We start from the raw sequence: 22,892 nt of genomic DNA on the forward strand, positions 1-22,892 counted from the left end.
CAGCTGTGGTGGTGAGTAACCCTGGGGCCTCCAGGTTTGTCTAATTGGCTGCTGGCCCCATTGGCCGTGGCTGCTGATTGGAAACTCGCACCTCCGGCTGATGGAGAAGCTGGGGAATCTCGGTATTTGCCTGTTGGGGAAACGTGCTCCCCTTCCCATCGCTGAATCGCCCACCATCAACATCCTGGGGGTTCCCATTGACCAGAAACTGGACCCAGCCACAGAAACACTGCGGCTCCCAGAGCAGGTCAGAGGCTGGGAATCCTGCGGAGAGCAACTCCCCTCCTGACCCTCCCCCCCCCAAAGCCTGTCCACCATCGACAAGGACACAAGTCAGGAGTGTGATGGGACCCTCTCCAGTTGCCTGGATGGGTGCGGCTCCCAACAACACTCGAGAAGCTCGACACCGTCCGGGACAAAGTAGCTCCCGCTCGATCGACACGCTAACCCCCGCCTTCCACATCCGCTCCCTCCGCCGCTTTAAACATTCGTTCCGCAAAACAGTGTTCCCCACGTGTCTTCTGCCCTTGTCCCTCTGGGTGGGAGAGGTGGCGGGTTTGGAAGGTGCTGTCGAAGGAGCCTCGGCGAGCGGCTGCCGTGCATCTTGTAGACGGTGGGGGGGGGGAGCGGATGTGGAAGGTGGGGGTCAGCGTGTCGATCGGGCGGGAGCTGCTTTGTCCCGGATGGTGTCGAGCTTCTCGAGTGTTGGATGTCCCCCTCGCCCTCTCTGCTCTGAAGGGAAGGGTCCATCCTTTCCAGTGTCCTGCTGTGAGCATTTGGGCGATTCGTGCCGCAGGTACTCGTTTCATCCGGGTTCGCGTGCTTGTGAGAGGGAGCGCTCCTCAGATGTGCCTTTCTTAATCATGTCCCACTCTCCCCAGGGCTCCACCTGTGATGTGAGAGTGAAGAACGGGACCGTGTATGAAGGAATATTTAAAACCTTGAGTTCGAAGGTAAGCTGCTCCTATGGGTATCATTGGTATGGTTCCCCCCCCCAAGAGTGTGTCCTCGCGCCCTGCCTGCCTCCTGCTCTGCTGACCCGTCTTCTCTTTCCCCCTCCGCCTTCGCCGCTGCAGTTTGAGCTGGCTGTGGACACCGTTCACCGTAAGACTGTGGACACGGCGTCAGGCCCGAAGAGCGAGGACATCATCGACACCATGATCTTCAAGCCGGCTGACGTCGTGGTTGTGCAGTTCAAGGACGTGGACCTCAACTACGCCACGAGGGGTGAGTGACGGACGCCCACCGCGCACGCCGCCATCACTTCCGCCTTCTCTCCCCCTGCACAGTCACCCACCAGAGGCGACTAGTGAGATCCCCACGCACTCCCCGGTCCAGGAATCACAAAGGTTGCTACGCCGGTGCAGCAAGTGATGATGTGGAGATGCCGGCGTTGGACTGGGGTGAGCTGGGGTGTCTTACAACACCAGGTTAAAGTCCAACGGGGTTTGTTTCGATGTCACTAGCTTTCGGAGCGCTGCTCCTTCCTCAGGTGAATGAAGAGGTGGGTTCCAGAAAGTCAAAGGTGCAATACGATACTTTGAATACAAGTCTTTGCAGGTAATTAAGTCTTTACAGGTCCAGACGGAGCCACCGGAGAGAGGGATAATCCCAGGTTAAAGAGGCCTTCAGAACAGCGACCACGACACCACACAACCCTGCCATGGTAATCTCTGCAAGACGTGCCAGATCATCGACATGGATACCACTATTACACGTGAGAACACCACCCACCAGGTACGCGGTACATACTCGTGCGACTCGGCCAACGTTGTCTACCTCATACGCTGCAGGAAAGGATGTCCCGAAGCGTGGTACATTGGCGAGACCATGCAGACGCTGCGACAACGGATGAAAGGACATCGTGCGACAATCGCCAGGCAGGAATGTTCCCTTCTAGTCGGGGAACACTTCAGCAGTCAAGGGCATTCAGCCTCTGATCTCCGGGTAAGCGTTCTCCAAGGCGGCCTTCAGGACGTGCGACAACGCAGAATCGCCGAGCAGAAACTTGTAGCCAAGTTCCGCGCACACGAGTGCGGCCTCAACCGGGACCTGGGATTCATGTCGCATTACATTCATCCCCCACCATCTGGCCTGCGAAATCCTACCAACTGTCCTGGCTTGAGACAATTCACACCTCTTTGACCTGGGGTTACCCCTGTCTCTGGATCTGTAAAGACTTAATTATCTGCAAAGAATCGCATTGCATCTTTGAATCTGTCTATATATATGTTTCTGGAACCTCTTCATTCACCTTAGGAAGGAGCAGCGCTCCGAAAGCTAGTGATTCGAAACAAACCCCGTTGGACTTTAACCTGGTGTTGTAAGACTTCTTACTGTGCAGCAAGTGACGAGGGAAGCGAATGGAACGTTATCCTTTATCGTGGGGGAGGGTGGACTAAAAAAGTCAGGAAGTTCCGCTACAGCTGGAGGTGTTTCTGCAGCTGGAGTACTACAAACGGTTCAGGTCTCCTTACTCTGAGGGATAGGCTCATGTTGGAGGCAGTTCAGAGGAGGTGATTCGTGGGATGAGGGTGGGGGGGATGTGCCTCGCAAGTAGAGGTTTGAGCAGGTTGAGGCACATTGGAGTTTAGAAGAGCGAGGAGTGATTTTTATTGAAATGTATCAGATCCTGAGAGGTGGGGGGGGAAAGAGGAACAGTTTTGGGATAAGGGGTCTTCCCGTTGAAGTCGGAAATGAGGATGGGTTTATTCTAGGGGCGGGTGGCGGTGTGAGGAATTCCCCCCCCCCTCCTTCCCGGCCTCTCGCTGCTCTTCCCATTCGCCGTCCCGACGATCCACCAATCCCCAACGCTCTTCCCACCGTCAGATTCTCCCGCACTAAAAGCCTCTTTCAATGTTTTTGTGCCCACAGACAAGAAAAACCCGACATCGGCCACACGTAAGCAGCAACTGGTTCCTCCAGTGGGTCTGGTAGTCGACTGCCCGCGAGCATGTTTCCCTCTCGCCCCCTCCATTGGTGCCCAGAGCCCCCTCCCCTGAGGCCCAGAGCTTTCTCCAATGTCCATTGGAGTTGCTATAATGAAGACATTTCATCTATTTTTTAATCCTGTGCATCAGGAATTGAACCTCAAACCCCTTCGATTGTTCCAGTTTTGACCCCAGGAACCTGCAACCTCCTCCAGCCCCTACAACCCTCCCAATCTCTGTAACCTCCTCCAGCCCCTACAACCCTCCCGATCTCTGTAACCTCCTCCAGCCCCTACAACCCTCCCGATCTCTGTAACCTCCTCCAGCCCCTACAACCCTCCCAATCTCTGTAACCCCCTCCAGCCCCTACAACCCTCCCAATCTCTGTAACCTCCTCCAGCCCCTACAACCCTCCCAATCTCTGTAACCTCCTCCAGCCCCTACAACCCTCCCAATCTCTGTAACCTCCTCCAGCCCCTACAACCCTCCCAATCTCTGTAACCTCCTCCAGCCCCTACAACCCTCCCTATCTCTGTAACCTCCTACAACCCTCCCAATCTCTGTAACCTCCTCCAGCCCCTACAACCCTCCCAATCTCTGTAACCTCCTACAACCCTCCCTATCTCTGTAACCTCCTCCAGCCCTTACACCCCTCCCTATCTCTGTAACCTCCTACAACCCTCCCAATCTCTGTACCCTCCTACACCCCTCCATATCTCTGTAACCTCCTCCAGCCCCTACAACCCTCCCTATCTCTGTAACCTCCTACAGCCCCTCCAACCCTCCCTATCTCTGTAACCGCCTCCAACTCTACAACCCTCCCAATCTCTGTAACCACCTTCAGCCCCAACAACCCTCCCTATCTCTGTAACCTCCTCCAGCCGCTACAACCCTCCCTCTCTCTAACCTCCTCCAGCCCCTACAACCGTCCCTCTCTCTGTCACCTCCAGCCCCTACAACCCTCCCTGTCTCTGTACCCTCCTCCAGCCCCTACACCCCTCCCTATCTCTGTAACCTCCTACAGACCCTATAAACCTCCCTACCTCTGTAACCTCCTCCAGCCGCTAAAACCCTCCCTATCTCTGTAACCTCCTCCAGCACCTACAACCCTCTCTATCTCTGTAACCTCCTCCAGCCCCTACAACCCTCCCTCTCTCTGTAACCTCCAGCCCCTAAACCCCTCCCTTTCTCTGTAACCTCCTCCAGCCGCTAAAACCCTCCCTATCTCTGTAACCTCCTCCAGCACCTACAACCCTCTCTATCTCTGTAACCTCCTCCAGCCCCTACAACCCTCCCTCTCTCTGTAACCTCCAGCCCCTAAACCCCTCCCTTTCTCTGTAACCTCCTCCAGCCGCTAAAACCCTCCCTATCTCTGTAACCTCCTCCAGCACCTACAACCCTCCCTATCTCTGTAACCTCCTCCAGCCCCTACACCCTCCCTATCTCTGTAACCTCCTCCAGCCCCTACAACCCTCCCTCTCTTTGTAACCTCCAGCCCCTACACCCCTCCCTATCTCTGTAACATCCTCCAGTCCCTACAACCCTGTTGCTAACTTGGTTGGCTTTTAATTTGTTGCCCGTTGTGCCTTTACTTAATTTGCTCTGTTTCTATAACCTTTTCTCTCGAGTCGCCAGGTATCTTTATGATACCGCCACGAGGTTCAAGTTCAAGTACTGATCAATAACTCAATACACCAATTAGTAAGATTCAAATCAAACCACATTTATTATACACAGTCAATCACTACTCATGCATAAAACTCTACTTACTAGACTATCTCTAACACTGAAGACCTATACTTAGCTTTGTAACTGGCCCATCAGGTCAGGGGAACAAATGGCCTTTCGTTCGATCTGAGTCTGCAGGATTCAGAAGCTGGTATGGACTGGTGGCTAGGAGCGCCTATCTCGTAGCGAGCGTTGACTGGTGACTTACTTGGTTGGTGCAGCTGCTAGGCAGTTCACTGCCAAGGGTTGATTCGCGTTGGTGAGTGACCCTGCCAAGAAGGACAAATTGAACTTGGGGACTCTATTTTATAGTCCCCAGGGGCCGTTCGGGGCGGACCCCGGACCTGGTTCCAAGTGATTGGACTGAGTTCTGATCACTTGGATCGATTTCTCCAAGACTGGAGCCGTTCCCTGATCGCTGGGCGGTCCCCGAGTGTCCGTTGGCCTTCCTTTGTCTTGGCTCCTGCTGGCGCCGAGGAGTCTGGCTTGGCTTTATTCACCTGAAATGTTTCAATTGTTCCCGGGGATCGCTCATTAATATGCAGATGGCTGAGAGTTTCAGTGCTGCCTGGGTTTCTGCAAGTTCTAATACACAGGAAACTTTGCGCCTGGCAGTTTTTCCAACTTGGCTGAATTTCCCTGTATTCTTTGCGGATCTCCATTTGAAGTCGGGAAGTAGCCAAGCCAGGTGGCTACAACCCTCTCTATCTGTGTAACCTCTGTTGCTAACTTTTGGTTGGTTCTTAATTTGGCTCTGTTCATTCACGTTTGCTCAAGAGTCGGCAGGTATCTTTCGACACCGCCACAAGGTTCAGAACCGAATACTGATCACAGACTCGATACACCAGTCAGTAAGTTCAAAAGCAATGCTCATTTATTTACACACAGTCAATTCTACTCGTGTATAAACTCTACAAACTAAACTACCACTATTACTAAAGCCTATACTTAGCTTCGGGCGCGCACTCAGCCAGAGGAACAATGGCCGCTGTTCGGTTCTGAGGCTGCTGGGTTGAGCTGTTTACAGGGTAGCAACTAGGAGCGTCTATCTCGTAACGTGCGTTGACTTGGGACTTACTTGGTCTGCTGTAGCTGCGCGGCTGGTCTCTCTCTTCGCCGAGAGCCAAGGCCAAAGGAGAAAGATTCTCCCTTGGGGGATACCTCTTGTACGGAAAAGGTCTTTGCGCTCTTTTGGGCGGGCCTTGAACTTGGCCTCAACTAATTGGATCTTTCCCAATCATCGGTATCGATTTTCCTCCAATAGAGGGGTGGTTCCCTGATCGCTGGGCGTGACCTGGTGACTGTCGGTCTGCTTTGTCTTAGCTTCTTCTGGCGCCGGGGAGTCTGTCCTAACATTGTGTGTCTAAATGTTTCCCTGTTGTCCCCGGAGATGGCTCATTAGTATGTAAATCGTTTGGTAGTTTCTGTCCTGTGGGTGTTTAAGTTTCTAATCAACAGACAGAGCTTGCACCTGCTTGTTTCTTAGCATTGTCCAGTTTTCCCTGCAGTCTTTGCGGATGTCCATTTTGGAATCGGGACGTGGCCATCCCAGATGGCTACACCTCCTCCAGCCCCTACACCCCCCCACCCCCATCTCTGTCACCTCCTCCAGCCCCTACAACCCTCCCTATCTCTGTACCCTCCTCCAGCCCCAACACCCCTCCCTATCTCTGTAACCTCCTCCAGCCCCAACACCCCTCCCTATCTCTGTAACCTCCTCCAGCCCCTACAACCCTCCCTATCTCTCTAACCTCCTCCAGCCCCCAACAACCCTCCCTATCTCTGTAACCTCCTCCGGCCCCTACAACCCTCCCTATCTCTGTAACCCCCATTGACCCTCCTCTGCTCATGTCGAGCATGCCTCGATTCACAGCGCTCCACATTGACAGCTTCACTTGCCCACTCGACCCCCCCATCCGTCTGTCGCCCGCCCTCGTCCGTCTGTCGCTCCCCCTCGTCCGTCTGTCGCTCCCCCTCGTCCGTCTGTCGCTCCCCCTCGTGCGTCTGTCGCTCCCCCTCATCTGTCTGTCGCTCCCCCTCGTCCGCCTGTCCCTCCCGCTCGTCCGCCTGTCCCTCCCGCTCGTCCGCCTGTCCCTCCCGCTCGTCCGCCTGTCCCTCCCGCTCGTCCGCCTGTCCCTCCCGCTCGTCCGCCTGCCCCTCCCGCTCGTCCGCCTGCCCCTCCCCCTCGTCCGCCTGCCCCTCCCCCTCGTCCGCCTGCCCCTCCCCCTCGTCCGCCTGCCCCTCCCCCTCGTCCGTCTGTCCCTCCCGCTCGTCCGCCTGTCCCTCCCGCTCGTCCGCCTGTCCCTCCCGCTCGTCCGCCTGTCCCTCCCGCTCGTCCGCCTGTCCCTCCCGCTCGTCCGCCTGTCCCTCCCGCTCGTCCGCCTGCCCCTCCCGCTCGTCCGCCTGCCCCTCCCGCTCGTCCGCCTGCCCCTCCCGCTCGTCCGCCTGCCCCTCCCCCTCGTCCGCCTGCCCCTCCCCCTCGTCCGCCTGCCCCTCCCCCTCGTCCGCCTGCCCCGCCCCCTCGTCCGCCTGCCCCGCCCCCTCGTCCGCCTGCCCCGCCCCCTCGTCCGCCTGCCCCGCCCCCTCGTCCGCCTGCCCCGCCCCCTCGTCCGCCTGCCCCGCCCCCTCGCCCGCCTGCCCCGCCTCCTCGCCCGCCTGCCCCGCCCCCTCGCCCGCCTGCCCCGCCCCCTCGCCCGCCTGCCTCGCCCGCCTGCCCCGCCCCCTCGCCCGCCTGCCCCTCGCCCGCCTGCCCCGCCCCCTCGCCCGCCTGCCCCGCCCCCTCGCCCGCCTGCCCCGCCCCCTCGCCCGCCTGCCCCGCCCCCTCGCCCGCCTGCCCCGCCCCCTCTCCCGCCTGCCCCGCCCCCTCGCCCGCCTGCCCCGCCCCCTCGCCCGCCTGCCCCGCCCCCTCGCCCGCCTGCCCCGCCCCCTCGCCCGCCTGCCCCGCCCCCTCGCCCGCCTGCCCCGCCCCCTCGCCCGCCTGCCCCGCCCCCTCGCCCGCCTGCCCCGCCCCCTCGCCCGCCTGCCCCGCCCCCTCGCCTGCCCCGCCCCCTCGCCTGCCCCGCCCCCTCGCCCGCCTGCCCCGCCCCCTCGCCTGCCCCGCCCCCTCGCCTGCCCCGCCCCCTCGCCCGCCTGCCCCGCCCCCTCGCCTGCCCCGCCCCCTCGCCTGCCCCGCCCCCTCGCCCGCCCCGCCCCCTCGCCCGCCCCCGCCCCCTCGTCCGCCCGCCCCGCCCCTCGGCCGCCCGCCCCGCCCCTCGGCCGCCCGCCCCGCCCCTCGGCCGCCCGCCCCGCCCCTCGGCCGCCCGCCCCGCCCCTCGGCCGCCCGCCCCGCCCCTCGGCCGCCCGCCCCGCCCCGCGGCCAGCCGCCCCGCCCCTCGTCCGCCCCGCCCCTCGTCCGCCCCGCCCCTCGTCCGCCCCCGCCCCTCGTCCGCCCCGCCCCTCGCCCGCCCCGCCCCTCGCCCGTTCCACCTCTGGTCCCCTGACTCTCCGACCCTTTAACCAGCAGATAAGCTGAGCGAGTCGCCGGTGAGCTCGAAGGTGAACGGTGAGCACCGGGAGAAAGCGCTGCAGCGCTGGGAAGGAGGAGACAGCAACAGCGACGACTTTGACCTGGAGTCCGACGTGGTATGTCTGCCCGGGGGGGGGGGGGGGGGGGCGGGACCAGGGGGGGTGGAGTGATCTGGCGACGGGGTCTGGTGGAGGAGGAGAGCAGGGGTGGAGGAAGCCAGGATAGGATACGTGTGAGGACTTAAGCGCCGAGGGACCCGAGTCTCCTCATTGAAAATGACTCCATGCGAAAGCGCGGATGTGCGGGGGGAGGGGGTGGGGTGGTGGAAGAGTAACTGATACGTTGCCCTTTGTTGGGAGGAACCAAAGGGTTGAGGGTTGGCCAATCAAACGCCAGAAACATACGGGTCTGTTGGATGAGAGCAGGCTGGCGAGGTCTGGTTTGTGTCCGCTGGAGTTGGCATGCGGAGGTGGGAGAATGGGGTGGCCGAAGATGGCGTCCTCAACCCCTCCCCTCCGGGGTCTCCCCTTGGAGGCGGAGATGAGGAAAATGACCTTCTCTCGGAAGGGGGTCAGCGGAGTGGGGGGGGGCGGCTCACCGAGTGAGACAGATCGATGATGAGAGCGAGGGTTGTGTGGAGGGGGGGGGGCGGAGAGGGAGAGAGACACAGGAGGGTGGAGATCAGGTTAGAGTCAGATCGGACGGGATAGTACAGAATCGGGGAGGGGGGGGAGAGCAGAGCTCCCGGGGCCGAGCGACCTGATCCCTCTCGTTCTGGGGGCACTTGTAGGCCGCACTGGGTAACAACGGCAGATTTCCTTCTCCAAAGGACTTTTCAGAACCGGATGGATGTTTGCAAACTTGTCCTGAGTTCTCCTTAAACTGACCACTGCTCCTTTCCCTCTCTCTCTCCCTCTCTCTCTCCCTCTCTGTCTGCAAAGTCAAACGGCTGGGACGCAAACGAGATGTTTCGCTTCAACGAGGAAACATACGGTGTCAAAACGACGTACGATAGCAGCCTCTCCTCATACACGTGAGTTTGTAGGTCAGAGGAAGCAAATCTCGCCCCTCCATGATTACCCCCCCCCCCCCCCTCCCCCCCAATCAAACACTCCCAGGACAGGTACAGCATGGGGTTAGATACAGAGTAAAGCTCCCTCTACACTGTCCCCATCAAACACTCCCAGGACAGGTACAGCACGGGGTTAGATACAGAGTAAAGCTCTCTCTACACTGTCCCCATCAAACACTCCCAGGACAGGTACAGCACGGGGTTAGATACAGAGTAAAGCTCCCTCTACACTGTCCCCATCAAACACGCCCAGGACAGGTACAGCATGGGGTTAGATACAGAGTAAAGCTCCCTCTACACTGTCCCCATCAAACACTCCCAGGACAGTTACAGCACGGGGTTAGATACAGAGTAAAGCTCCCGCTACACTGTCCCCATCAAACACTCCCAGGACAGGCACAGCACGGGGTTAGATACAGAGTAAAGGTCCCTCTACACTGTCCCCATCAAACACTCACAGGACAGGTGCAGCACAGGGTTAGATACAGAGTAAAGCTCCCTCTATACTGGCCCCATCAAGCACTCCCAGAACAGGTACAGCACGGGGTTAGATACAGAGTAAAGCTCCCTCTACACTGTCCCCATCAAACACTCCCAGGACAGGTGCAGCACAGGGTTAGATACAGAGTAAAGCTCCCTCTATACTGTCCCCATCAAACACTCCCAGGACAGGTACAGCACGGGGTTAGATCCAGAGTGACGCTGCCCTGAGGGTCTGACCTTTTCCCCCTGGGCTCTCAGGACTCCTCTGGAGAAGGATAACTCGGCTGAGTTCCGGCAGCGGGAGGCTCGGGCGTCCCAGCTGGCCAAGGAAATCGAGTCGAGCCCTCAGTACCGGGTCCGGATATCCATGGAGAACGACGACGGCCGGACCGAGGAGGAGAAGTTCAGCGCGGTGCAGAGACCGCCCTCCGAGCGTGACAGTCCCAGCATCAACTCCTCCAGGTATGGTGGACCAGATGGGGTTTCATGACGATCGTGGTCATCATTACTAAGATTAGCGCCAGCGTTTAATCCTGAGGATATAATTTATTGAGTTGCCTCGGGGGTTTGAACTTGTGTCTCGGGAGGAGAGTCTTGAGGCCCTGGGGGTGGCGGTGATCGTCCAGTAACATGAGCGCTGAGCTTCCATCAGTCCTTTCACTGCGCTACCCCGCACCCGGTGCTGACTCCCCATCTTTTTCTCCACCCTTTCTTCCCAGGGACGGGAAATACATCCCCCTGCCCCAGCGCAGCCGGGACGGGGTCAGCCGCGGAGGAGGATTGAGGTCCAGCGTCCCGCGTGGCGGGCGGGTCGGCTCGGGGTCCATCCCGCCCCGGGGGGGGCTCCACCATCCCGACTCGAGTCCCAGCCCGGCTTCGGACCAGCGCATCATCAACGGAGGTGAGTGTCCCCCTTCCTCCGGTGTCCCCCGTGTCAAGGGGGGTGCTTGTAAATTGAGGAGAAAGCAACATGAATCTGTAGGTTCGATCTCTCAGTCCATAACCCTATCCCCCCAATGTTAATGACTGACGTTAACCAGCTGATGTTAGTGCTGGGCTCATCAGGCTATAACTAGTGATGTTCGGGCTCCTGATTAACGTTTAACAAAAGAATGAATCCTTTATTAAACGTGAAAATTTGACTGTAACGCAGTGCTCCTTCACACCACTGTATCTTTGCAGGTGTACAGTCATTTTTAAGGACGCCGCAAGTTACGAAATCTACCTCGTACTCTAATTGTCTCTGAAAGCGCACAGTCCTTGTAAATCAACAGATCCAACTGTGGTCAGACGCACCCCGCCCTAAAACCAAGCGGCAGACGCCACCCAATCGAACTTGCATGGATTTCTCATCAAATTCCCCCCCCCCCTCCCACCTGCTTATCCGCCCTGTGAGTCAGCTGGACTCCGGCCTCCTCACGGGGGTACCCGTGTTCCACTCAAGAACACACTTTGAAATCTTCTCTCCCCCCCCCCCCCCCCCCCCCACGCACCCCCAGCATGCAAGGTTTTCTCTTCGATGCCTTCACTCAGGATCCACTTCCAGGTTTTCAGTCTCTCTCTCCTTTTGGGCTTACTGTTCGGGGTCGCATTCGCGCAACCAGGTAATCTCTCCGGCACCACCCGATCGGAATCCCACTGTTCCACGGGCTGCGTTAAAATGTCTCAGAGACCTTCGCGATACCTCCGGTATTCTCGGTGGTCAAGTCTGCACCTTTCGGCTCTGGGAAACCCCCCACCCCCGGGCCCTTCCTTTACCTTCAGTGGACCGTACCTCTTTCAGATTCCAGTCCTTTGTCTCACTGACGGCACTGGGACATCACTTTTCATCCCCTGCTTTCCAGCTTCTGTTCTCCTGCTTCTGAGCTTGGTTTCTGACGCTTACTGCACTCTCCTCCTGCCCCTCGCTGCTGGTCTTTTCTGTTGAGAGCTGCTGCCTCCTCCTGGGTACCCGGTTGCAACGCAACCACAAGTACTTCTGCGTTTTGATTGACTGATTTGATTTATTGTCACACGTACCGACGTGCAGTGAAAAGTATTTTTCTGTGGCCGAGGGAACGTACACAGTACGTACATAGTAGACAAAAAGAATAATCGACAGAGAACATTGACAAATGGTACATCGACAGTGATTGGTTACAGTGCGGAACATGGGGCCAAACAAAGCAAATACATGAGCAAGAGCAGCAGAGGGCGTCGTGAATAGTGTCCTTACAGGGAACAGATCAGTCCGAGGGGGAGTCGTTGAGGAGTCTGGTAGCTGTGGGGAAGAAGCTGTTTCTATGTCTGGATGTGCGAGTCTTCAGACTTCTGTACCTTCTGCCTGATGGAAGGGTCTGGAGGAAGGCAAAGCCTGGGTGGGAGGGGCCTCTGATAATGCTGTCTGCCTTCCTGAGGCAGCGGGAGGTGTAGACTGAATCAATGTGGGGGGGGCAAGCTTGTGTGATGCGTTGGGCTGAGAAACTCTGCAGTTTCTTGCGATCTTGGACCGAGCAGTTGCCATACCGGCCTGTGATGCAGCCGGATAGGATGCTCTCTATCGCACATCTGTACAAGTTTGTGAGAGTCGATGTAGACGTGCTGAATTTCTTTAGCTTCCGGAGGCAGTAGAGATGCTGTTGGGCTTTCTTGACTGTCGCATCAACGGGAGTGGCCCAGGACAGGTTGTTGGTGATGGTGACCCCCAGGAACTTAAAGCTGTCGACCATCTCCACTTCGGAGCCATTGATGCAGACGGGAGTGTGTGTCGTGCTGCGCTTCCTGAAGTCGATGATCAGTTCCTTGGTCTTTCCGACATTTAGAGAGGTTGTTTTCGGTACAACATGCAACCAAGTGATTTATCTCCCTCCTGTAGTCTGATTCGTCGTTGTTTGAGATACAGCCCACCACAGTCATATCATCCGCAAACTTATGGATTGAGTTGGAGTTAAATCTTGCCCCACAGTCCTGTGTGTGTGTGTACAGGGAATACAGTAGAGGACTGAGCACACATCCTTGCGGGGTCCCGGTGTTGAGGACTAATGTGGAGTGTGAGGCCTCTGATTGTGAGGCAACCGTTTCCCCTCAATTATAATTATCTTTAGGTCGTAAACCTCTAATTATAATGCAGGCAAATTTCCAAGTGAAACTAAAGCCAATAGACATGCCAGCACCTTTGTTTAACATGAAACTAACTGAAGATTTAACCCTTTTTTGTACAAACACAGAAAATTAAACTCCAAGCTATTCCTTGTTGCTAATACCCTCAAATGCAAATATAGATTATTTAAAGCAACTTCTGTTTCCTGGCACAATCACCACTCCACTAACGTTAATCCAGCTCCCTCACACTGTCACTCAGTAACCCCTCTCCCCCAGCACCCTGTGTTACTGACTGTATCTCTACTGATGTTAATCCAGCTCCCTCACACTGTCACTCAGTAGCCCCTCTCCCCCAGCACCCTGTGTTACTGACTGTATCTCCACTGATGTTAATCCAGCTCCCTCACACTGTCACTCAGTAACCCCTCTCCCCCAGCACCCTGTGTTACTGACTGTATCTCCACTGATGTTAATCCAGCTCCCTCACACTGTCACTCAGTAACCCCTCTCCCCAGCTCCCTGTGTTACTGACTGTATCTCTACTGATGTTAATCCAGCTCCCTCACACCGTCACTCAGTAACCCCTCTCCCCCAGCACCCTGTGTTACTGACTGTATCTCTACTGATATTAATCCAGCTCCCTCACACTGTCACTCAGTAACCCCTCTCCCCCAGCACCCTGTGTTACTGACTGTATCTCTACTGATATTAATCCAGCTCCCTCACACCGTCACTCAGTAACCCCTCTCCCCCAGCACCCTGTGTTACTGACTGTATCTCTACTGATATTAATCCAGCTCCCTCACACTGTCACTCAGTAACCCCTCTCCCCCAGCACCCTGTGTTACTGACTGTATCTCCACTGATGTTAATCCAGCTCCCTCACACTGTCACTCAGTAACCCCTCTCCCCAGCTCCCTGCGTTACTGACTGTATCTCTACTGATGTTAATCCAGCTCCCTCACACTGTCACTCAGTAACCCCTCTCCCCCAGCACCCTGTGTTACTGACTGTATCTCTACTGATGTTAATCCAGCTCCCTCACACTGTCACTCAGTAACCCCTGTCCCCCAGCATCCTGTGTTAATTACTGTACCTCTACTGATGTTAATCCAGCTCACTCACCCTGTCACTCAGTAACCCCTCTCCCCCAGCACCCTGTGTTACTGACTGTATCTCTACTGATATTAATCCAGCTCCCTCACACAGTCACTCAGTAACCCCTCTCCCCCAGCACCCTGTGTTACTGACTGTATCTCTACTGATGTTAATCCAGCTCCCTCACACTGTCACTCAGTAACCCCTCTCCCCCAGCACCCTGTGTTACTGACTGTATCTCTACTGATATTAATCCAGCTCCCTCACACAGTCACTCAGTAACCCCTCTCCCCCAGCACCCTGTGTTACTGACTGTATCTCTACTGATGTTAATCCAGCTCCCTCACACTGTCACTCAGTAACCCCTCTCCCCCAGCACCCTGTGTTACTGACTGTATCTCTACTGATGTTAATCCAGCTCCCTCACACTGTCACTCAGTAACCCCTCTCCCCCAGCACCCTGTGTTACTGACTGTATCTCTACTGATGTTAATCCAGCTCTCACAGTCACTCAGTAACCCCTCTCCCCCAGCGCCCTGTGTTACTGACTGTATCTCTACTGATGTTAATCCAGCTCCCTCACACTGTCACTCAGTAGCCCCTCTCCCCCAGCACCCTGTGTTACTGACTGTATCTCTACTGATGTTAATCCAGCTCCCTCACACTGTTACTCAGTAACCCCTCTCCCCCAGCACCCTGTGTTACTGACTGTATCTCTACTGGTGTTAATCCAGCTCCCTCACACTGTCACTCAGTAACCCCTCTCCCCCAGCACCCTGTGTTACTGACTGTATCTCTACTGATGTGAATCCAGCTCCCTCACACTGTCACTCAGTAACCCCTCTCCCCCAGCACCCTGTGTTACTGACTGTATCTCTACTGATGTCAATCCAGCTCCCTCACACTGTCACTCAGTAACCCCTCTCCCCCAGCACCCTGTGTTACTGACTGTATCTCTACTGATGTTAATCCAGCTCCCTCACACTGTCACTCAGTAACCCCTCTCCCCCAGCACCCTGTGTTACTGACTGTATCTCTACTGATGTGAATCCAGCTCCCTCACACTGTCACTCAGTAACCCCTCCCCCCCAGCACCCTGTGTTACTGACTGTATCTCTACTGATGTGAATCCAGCTCCCTCACACTGTCACTCAGTAACCCCTCCCCCCCAGCACCCTGTGTTACTGACTGTATCTCTACTGATGTGAATCCAGCTCCCTCACACTGTCACTCAGTAACCCCTCCCCCCCAGCACCCTGTGTTACTGACTGTATCTCTACTGATGTGAATCCAGCTCCCTCACACTGTCACTCAGTAACCCCTCTCCCCCAGCACCCTGTGTTACTGACTGTATCTCTGCTGATATTAATCCAGCTCCCTCACACTGTCACTCAGTAACCCCTCTCCCCCAGCACCCTGTGTTGCTGACTGTATCTCTACTGATGTTAATCCAGCTCCCTCGCACTGTCACTCAGTAACCCCTCTCCCCCAGCACCCTGTGTTACTGACTGTATCTCTACTGATGTTAATCCAGCTCCCTCACACTGTCACTCAGTAACCCCTCTCCCCCAGCACCCTGTGTTACTGACTGTACCTCTACTGATGTTAATCCAGCTCCCTCACACTGTCACTCAGTAACCCCTCTCCCCCAGCACCCTGTGTTACTGACTGTATCTCTACTGATGTTAATCCAGCTCCCTCACACTGTCACTCAGTAACCCCTCTCCTCCAGCACCCTGTGTTACTGACTGTACCTCTACTGATGTTAATCCAGCTCCCTCACACTGTCACTCAGTAACCCCTCCCCCCCAGCACCCTGTGTTACTGACTGTATCTCTACTGATGTGAATCCAGCTCCCTCACACTGTCACTCAGTAACCCCTCCCCCCCAGCACCCTGTGTTACTGACTGTATCTCTACTGATGTGAATCCAGCTCCCTCACACTGTCACTCAGTAACCCCTCTCCCCCAGCACCCTGTGTTACTGACTGTATCTCTGCTGATATTAATCCAGCTCCCTCACACTGTCACTCAGTAACCCCTCTCCCCCAGCACCCTGTGTTGCTGACTGTATCTCTACTGATGTTAATCCAGCTCCCTCGCACTGTCACTCAGTAACCCCTCTCCCCCAGCACCCTGTGTTACTGACTGTATCTCTACTGATGTTAATCCAGCTCCCTCACACTGTCACTCAGTAACCCCTCTCCCCCAGCACCCTGTGTTACTGACTGTACCTCTACTGATGTTAATCCAGCTCCCTCACACTGTCACTCAGTAACCCCTCTCCCCCAGCACCCTGTGTTACTGACTGTATCTCTACTGATGTTAATCCAGCTCCCTCACACTGTCACTCAGTAACCCCTCTCCCCCAGCACCCTGTGTCACTGACTGTATCTCTGCTGATATTAATCCAGCGCCTTCTCACTCGCCCTGTGACTCCTCCCCGCCCCCTTCGGAGGACCTCCTTCCTGCACCCCACCCCTTCAGAGGGTTGCTCCTCTCCGCAGTCCTCAGAGGGACCCCACCCACCTGTCTCGATTCCCCCCCCCCCCCTGTCTCTGTTGCTCCCTCGCCTTCACTGATTCGCCCTCACTGTTCCGCCCACCAGGTGCATCGCGGATGTCGCCCAAGGCCCAACGCCCCACGCGAGGGGGAAAGCCCCTCGTGGGTCGAGGTGGTCCTATCTCGGATGTGTCTCCGCATCCTCCTGCGGCGGGTAAGTACCCAGTTTGTTACCCGCCCCGCCCCCCCAATCAGTCTGCCTGTTGGCTTTTGTGACGTCAAACCCAATTCCAGTTGGTGATCTATGAAACGAGTCACAATTACACATTCTGAATGTTAGATCTATTTGCGGCATTGCAAAGGTCTGCCTCGTACCTGCTGCATTCTGACGGTCTCTGTTTGTAAGTGCTCGAGGTATTTTATTTGAAGTCTTTCTCCACGTCAAAACAATCAAGTTAAGACACTCTGAACAGTATTTCGTCAACATTGACCCTCAGACAGTGCGGCGCTCCCTCAGTACTGACCCTCTGACAGTGCGGCACTCCCTCAGTACTGACTCTCTGACAGTGCGGCACTCCCTCAGTACTGACCCTCAGACAGTGCGGCGCTCCCTCAGTACTGACCCTCAGACAGTGCGGCGCTCCCTCAGTACTGACTCTCTGACAGTGCGGCACTCCCTCAGTACTGACCCTCTGACAGTGCGGCACTCCCTCAGTACTGACCCTCAGACAGTGCGGCGCTCCCTCAGTACTGACCCTCAGACAGTGTGGCGCTCCCTCAGCACTGACTCTCTGACAGTGTGGCGCTCCCTCAGCACTGACTCTCTGACAGTGTGGCGCTCCCTCAGTACTGACCCTCTGACAGTGCGGCGCTCCCTCAGCACTGACCCTCGGACAGTGTGGCGCTCCCTCAGTACTGACTCTCTGACAGTGTGGCGCTCCCTCAGTACTGACCCTCTGACAGTGCGGCACTCCCTCAGTACTGACCCTCTGACAGTGCGGCACTACCTCAGTACTGACCCTCTGACAGTGCGGCACTCCCTCAGTACTGACCCTCTGACAGTGCGGCACTCCCTCAGTACTGACCCTCAGACAGTGCGGCGCTCCCTCAGTACTGACCCTCAGACAGTGTGGCGCTCCCTCAGCACTGACTCTCTGACAGTGTGGCGCTCCCTCAGCACTGACTCTCTGACAGTGTGGCGCTCCCTCAGTACTGACCCTCTGACAGTGCGGCGCTCCCTCAGCACTGACCCTCGGACAGTGTGGCGCTCCCTCAGCACTGACTCTCTGACAGTGTGGCGCTCCCTCAGTACTGACCCTCTGACAGTGCGGCACTCCCTCAGTACTGACCCTCTGACAGTGCGGCACTACCTCAGTACTGACCCTCTGACAGTGCGGCACTCCCTCAGTACTGACCCTCTGACAGTGAGGCACTCCCTCAGTACTGACCCTCTGACAGTGCGGCGCTCCCTCAGTACTGACCTTCTGACAGTGCCGCACTCCCTCAGCACTGACCCTCTGATAGTGCAGCACTCCCTCAGTACTGACCCTCTGACAGTGCAGCACTCCTCAGTACTGACCCTCTGACAGTGCTGCACTCCCTCAGTACTGACCCTCTGACAGTACGGCACTCCCACAGTACTGACCCTCTGACAGTGCGGTACTCCCTCAGTACTGACCTTCTGACAGTGCAGCACTCCTCAATACTGACCCTCTGACAGTGCGGCACTCCCTCAGTACTGACCCTCTGACAGTGCGGCACTCCCTCAGTACTGACCCTCTGACAGTGCGGCACTCCCTCAGTACTGACCCTCTGACAGTGCGGCACTCCCTCAGTTCTGACCTTCTGACAGTGCGGCACTCCCTCAGTACTGACCCTCTGACAGTGCGGCACTCCCTCAGTACTGACCCTCTGACAGTGCAGCGCTCCCTCAGTACTGACCCTCTGACAGTGCAGCACTCCCTCAGTACTGACCCTCTGACAGTGCGACACTCCCTCAGTACTGACCCTCTGACAGTGCGGCTCTCCCTCAGTACTGACCCTCTGACAGTGCGACACTCCCTCAGTACTGACCCTCTGACAGTGCGGCACTCCCTCAGTACTGACCCTCCGACAGTGCGGCACTCCCTCAGTACTGACCCTCTGACAGTGCGGCACTCCCTCAGTACTGACCCTCAGACAGTGCGGCGCTCCCTCAGCACTGACCCTCGGACAGTGTGGCGCTCCCTCAGCACTGACTCTCTGACAGTGTGGCGCTCCCTCAGTACTGACCCTCTGACAGTGCGGCACTCCCTCAGTACTGACCCTCTGACAGTGCGGCACTACCTCAGTACTGACCCTCTGACAGTGCGGCACTCCCTCAGTACTGACCCTCTGACAGTGAGGCACTCCCTCAGTACTGACCCTCTGACAGTGCGGCGCTCCCTCAGTACTGACCTTCTGACAGTGCCGCACTCCCTCAGCACTGACCCTCTGATAGTGCAGCACTCCCTCAGTACTCACCCTCTGACAGTGCAGCACTCCTCAGTACTGACCCTCTGACAGTGCTGCACTCCCTCAGTACTGACCCTCTGACAGTACGGCACTCCCACAGTACTGACCCTCTGACAGTGCGGTACTCCCTCAGTACTGACCTTCTGACAGTGCAGCACTCCTCAATACTGACCCTCTGACAGTGCGGCACTCCCTCAGTACTGACCCTCTGACAGTGCGGCACTCCCTCAGTACTGACCCTCTGACAGTGCGGCACTCCCTCAGTACTGACCCTCTGACAGTGCGGCACTCCCTCAGTTCTGACCTTCTGACAGTGCGGCACTCCCTCAGTACTGACCCTCTGACAGTGCGGCACTCCCTCAGTACTGACCCTCTGACAGTGCAGCGCTCCCTCAGTACTGACCCTCTGACAGTGCAGCACTCCCTCAGTACTGACCCTCTGACAGTGCGACACTCCCTCAGTACTGACCCTCTGACAGTGCGGCTCTCCCTCAGTACTGACCCTCTGACAGTGCGACACTCCCTCAGTACTGACCCTCTGACAGTGCGGCACTCCCTCAGTACTGACCCTCCGACAGTGCGGCACTCCCTCAGTACTGACCCTCTGACAGTGCGGCACTCCCTCAGTACTGACCCTCTGACAGTGCGGCACTCCCTTAGTACTGACCCTCTGACAGTGCGGCACTCCCTCAGTACTGACCCTCTGACAGTACGGCACTCCCACAGTACTGACCCTCTGACAGTACGGTACTCCCTCAGTACTGACCTTCTGACAGTGCAGCACTCCTCAATACTGACCCTCTGACAGTGCGGCACTCCCTCAGTACTGACCCTCTGACAGTGCAGCGCTCCCTCAGTACTGACCCTCTGACAGTGCGGCGCTCCCTCAGTACTGACCCTCTGACAGTGCGGCACTCCCTCAGTACTGACCCTCTGACAGTGTGGCACTCCCTCAGTACTGACCCTCTGACAGTGCGGCACTCCCTCAGTTCTGACCTTCTGACAGTGCGGCACTCCCTCAGTACTGACCCTCTGACAGTGCAGCACTCCCTCAGTACTGACCCTCTGACAGTGCAGCGCTCCCTCAGTACTGACCCTCTGACAGTGCGGCACTCCCTCAGTACTGACCCTCTGACAGTGCGGCACTCCCTCAGTACTGACACTCTGACAGTGCGGCACTCCCTCAGTACTGACCCTCTGACAGTGCAGCACTCCCTCAGTACTGACCCTCTGACAGTGCAGCACTCCCTCAGTACTGACCCTCTGACAGTGCAGCGCTCCCTCAGTACTGACCCTCTGACAGTGCGGCACTCCCTCAGTACTGACCCTCTGACAGTGCGGCACTCCCTCAGTACTGACACTCTGACAGTGCGGCACTCCCTCAGTACTGACCCTCTGACAGTGCAGCACTCCCTCAGCACTGACCCTCTGACAGTGCGGCACTCCCTCAGTACTGACCCTCTGACAGTGCGGCACTCCCTCAGTACTGACCCTCTGACAGTGCGGCACTCCCTCAGTACTGACCCTCTGACAGTGCGGCACTCTGTCGGCACTTGCCCTCCGAAAGTTCTATACCATTCTGCTCGTCACCCCCGCTCCTCCCTCGTGGCGTTTTGCTGGCGGAGTCAGTTTCTTCCGCCCTCGCCTCATTCGCTCGCTCTCCTCCGCCTACTCACACAGCCACCTTTTGCTTTTCACTCTACCTGTCCCAGGTGTTAGCCGACCGTACCACCCTCGTTCTCCCAAGCCAGCTCTCGCCGTCCAGGACCTCCCTGCTGCGGCGCCCGCCCCTGCATCGCCCCCGGAGGCCCGGAGCCAGCCCCCGTCTGCCTCCGGCACCCTGGAATCCGCTGGCTCCTCGTCACCTAAACCGGCCGCTGCAGGCCCACCCTTCACCGACGGTAAGTGTCCTGACGGGGAGGAGGGGGGGTGGGGAGGGTGAAGACAGGGTGATTCTCCTTTGATACCCGGTTAATGCTGGCGCGCGGGGGCCTCCTGGTTCGATGATGTGGCCCTCGAGACCCAACGGGGGCGGGAGAAATCGGATAGCAATTGATGTGTGTTGGATGCGGTGTATCTGGACTAACAAGATGCTGGATAAAGTACTGCATGAAAGGCTTTTTTAAGGGGAAATTGGGCAGCAGAATGGTGAAGACAAAAAAACCACTCTAGATTGATCACGGCCGGTCTGATTGGGTTCGTAGTCACGGTTTGTGTGCGCCTGGGAGCGGGACGGAGGGGGGGGCTGGAGAATCCTCCACCCAATCAGATCGCGGACTGATCAGATTGCTCCTGAGGTAACGGGGGCCGGCTTGGGAGTGCGACCGCCGTTCAATTTAACCTTGTCCTCTTCCCAGTCAAAGATCCCAGCAACACCACAGGCAAGGATTTGACGAGAACAGCCGAGGTTTCCTCGCCAGGCTCACTGGAGTTCAGCAAACCTGCGGGAAAAGGTACAGGACCATATAGTAGTACGTGTCGCTCCCCCGTTAGCGTGTGCGTGCGCAAGGGAGAAGGGTGTGTGCTGTTACGCTGCCCTTGGAAAGTGCACGGTTAATTCCAGGACCATAGTCACAGCACAGGTGAATTAACCAATAATTCTTATTTAAAAAAAATAATAAAACAAATTTTTTTATCCCGCCGCCTTTGGTCCCTAGCCGCTCAATAATTACAGTCACCCGGTTTGTAAGTTTAAACAGAATTATTGTTTATTAAGTAGATGAATGGTGAAATACGCAGCAGATATGGTTGGTTAAATATTAGTAAGTAGCAAACTTCTACTGTCACCCCACCCATCTATGGGATACATATACACAGAAGGGCCTCTTGCTCCTATCTTCTAAGACAGACAAACACAGAGATGGGGGAAAGGGGGGGAAAATGTCAATGAAGAGAATAGGGAATTTGATTCCAATGGTGGTTTCTGTAGCAGGCCCCCCTCACAGCACACTTATGATCAAAACTTCTGGTTTGCGGCTGGTGACTGTCTTGGCGGAGTCAGTCGTTCAGTGCGGTATTTACAGGCAGCGGGCCGTCTGCAGAGTCATTTCCGGTCTCGGCAAACTGGGCCTTCAGCCCGGACGTTCGGGCTCCGACCGGTTTCTTTCCTGGGACGCTTTGCCTCACATCAGAACCCCACTTCCAGCCCGCCCTTCGGGCCTCGGCAGTCTCGAGGGAACGATGCCCAGTCTTGCTGGAGAGAGCCGGTCCTCACGGTGGCCTGAGGGAGAGAGTTCGGCTCGATCTTTTTGGGAGAGAATTAGTTGGAATCCTCCAGCCAGGCTGCAGAATCAAAATTAGAAACCAAGAACTCAACCCTTTGAAGCTCCGGAACGTTCCAGTGGGATCTGATCCAGTCACCGCCGGTTACCGGGCAGAGCGCAGCCTTTCGGGCCCATTCGCTGGCCACCGGCCCCGCCCGTCAAACCGAGTCATCGCTGAGAACACTCAGTCACCTGTCTGAAACAGCACAGCCTCCTGAATCTGCTGGTTTGAATTGGAGGCGGCTTTGCCTTAAGTCCGTGAAACACCCAGAGATCAAAATTGTAACAGCAAGAATTAAAACAATGGAAAGTGACAGGAAGGAACGGTACAAGTGAGCGAGGGGCGAGAGAGGGGGGAGGGAGAGGGGAAGGGGGGGGTGGGGGGGGCGGAGAGGGGAGGGTGTGTGTGGGGGGGGGGGAGGGTGTCGTGTGTGGGGGGGGGCCGGAGAGGGGAGGGTGTGTGTGTGCGGGGGGGGGGGGGGGGGCCGGACTAGGGAGGGTGTGTGTGCGGGGGGGGGGGGGGGGGCCGGACTAGGGAGGGTGTGGGGGGGGGCAAGAGAGGGGAGGGTGTGTGTGGGGGGTGGGCGGAGAGAGGAGGTTGTGTGTGGGTGGGGGGGGCGGAGAGGGGGAGGTGCGTGTGTAGGGGGGGGCCAGAGAGGGGTGGGGGTCTGTGGGGGAGGGGGCCGGAGAGGGGAGGGTATGTGTGTGTGTGTGGGGGGGGGCGGAGAGGGGAGGGT

At 57.1% G+C, this 22,892-nt stretch overlaps 1 protein-coding gene across 1 annotated transcript in view; it reads left to right on the forward strand.

Annotated features, from left to right (window-relative positions):
* The window catches only part of LOC140395996 (ataxin-2-like protein), a 47,515-nt gene that overhangs the window by 11,766 nt on the left and 12,857 nt on the right, over positions 1-22,892 (forward strand). Inside the window, 10 exon segments of the mRNA XM_072484033.1 lie at positions 1-11; positions 882-953; positions 1,077-1,227; positions 8,161-8,279; positions 9,105-9,196; positions 9,977-10,180; positions 10,438-10,619; positions 16,506-16,613; positions 20,605-20,793; positions 21,250-21,345. The exon segment at positions 1-11 is cut by the window's left edge and continues 46 nt beyond it. Coding sequence (XP_072340134.1) covers positions 1-11; positions 882-953; positions 1,077-1,227; positions 8,161-8,279; positions 9,105-9,196; positions 9,977-10,180; positions 10,438-10,619; positions 16,506-16,613; positions 20,605-20,793; positions 21,250-21,345 — 1,224 coding nt within the window.

The sequence above is a fragment of the Scyliorhinus torazame genome, chromosome 19 (assembly GCF_047496885.1).
Source record: "Scyliorhinus torazame isolate Kashiwa2021f chromosome 19, sScyTor2.1, whole genome shotgun sequence".
NCBI lineage: Eukaryota > Metazoa > Chordata > Chondrichthyes > Carcharhiniformes > Scyliorhinidae > Scyliorhinus > Scyliorhinus torazame.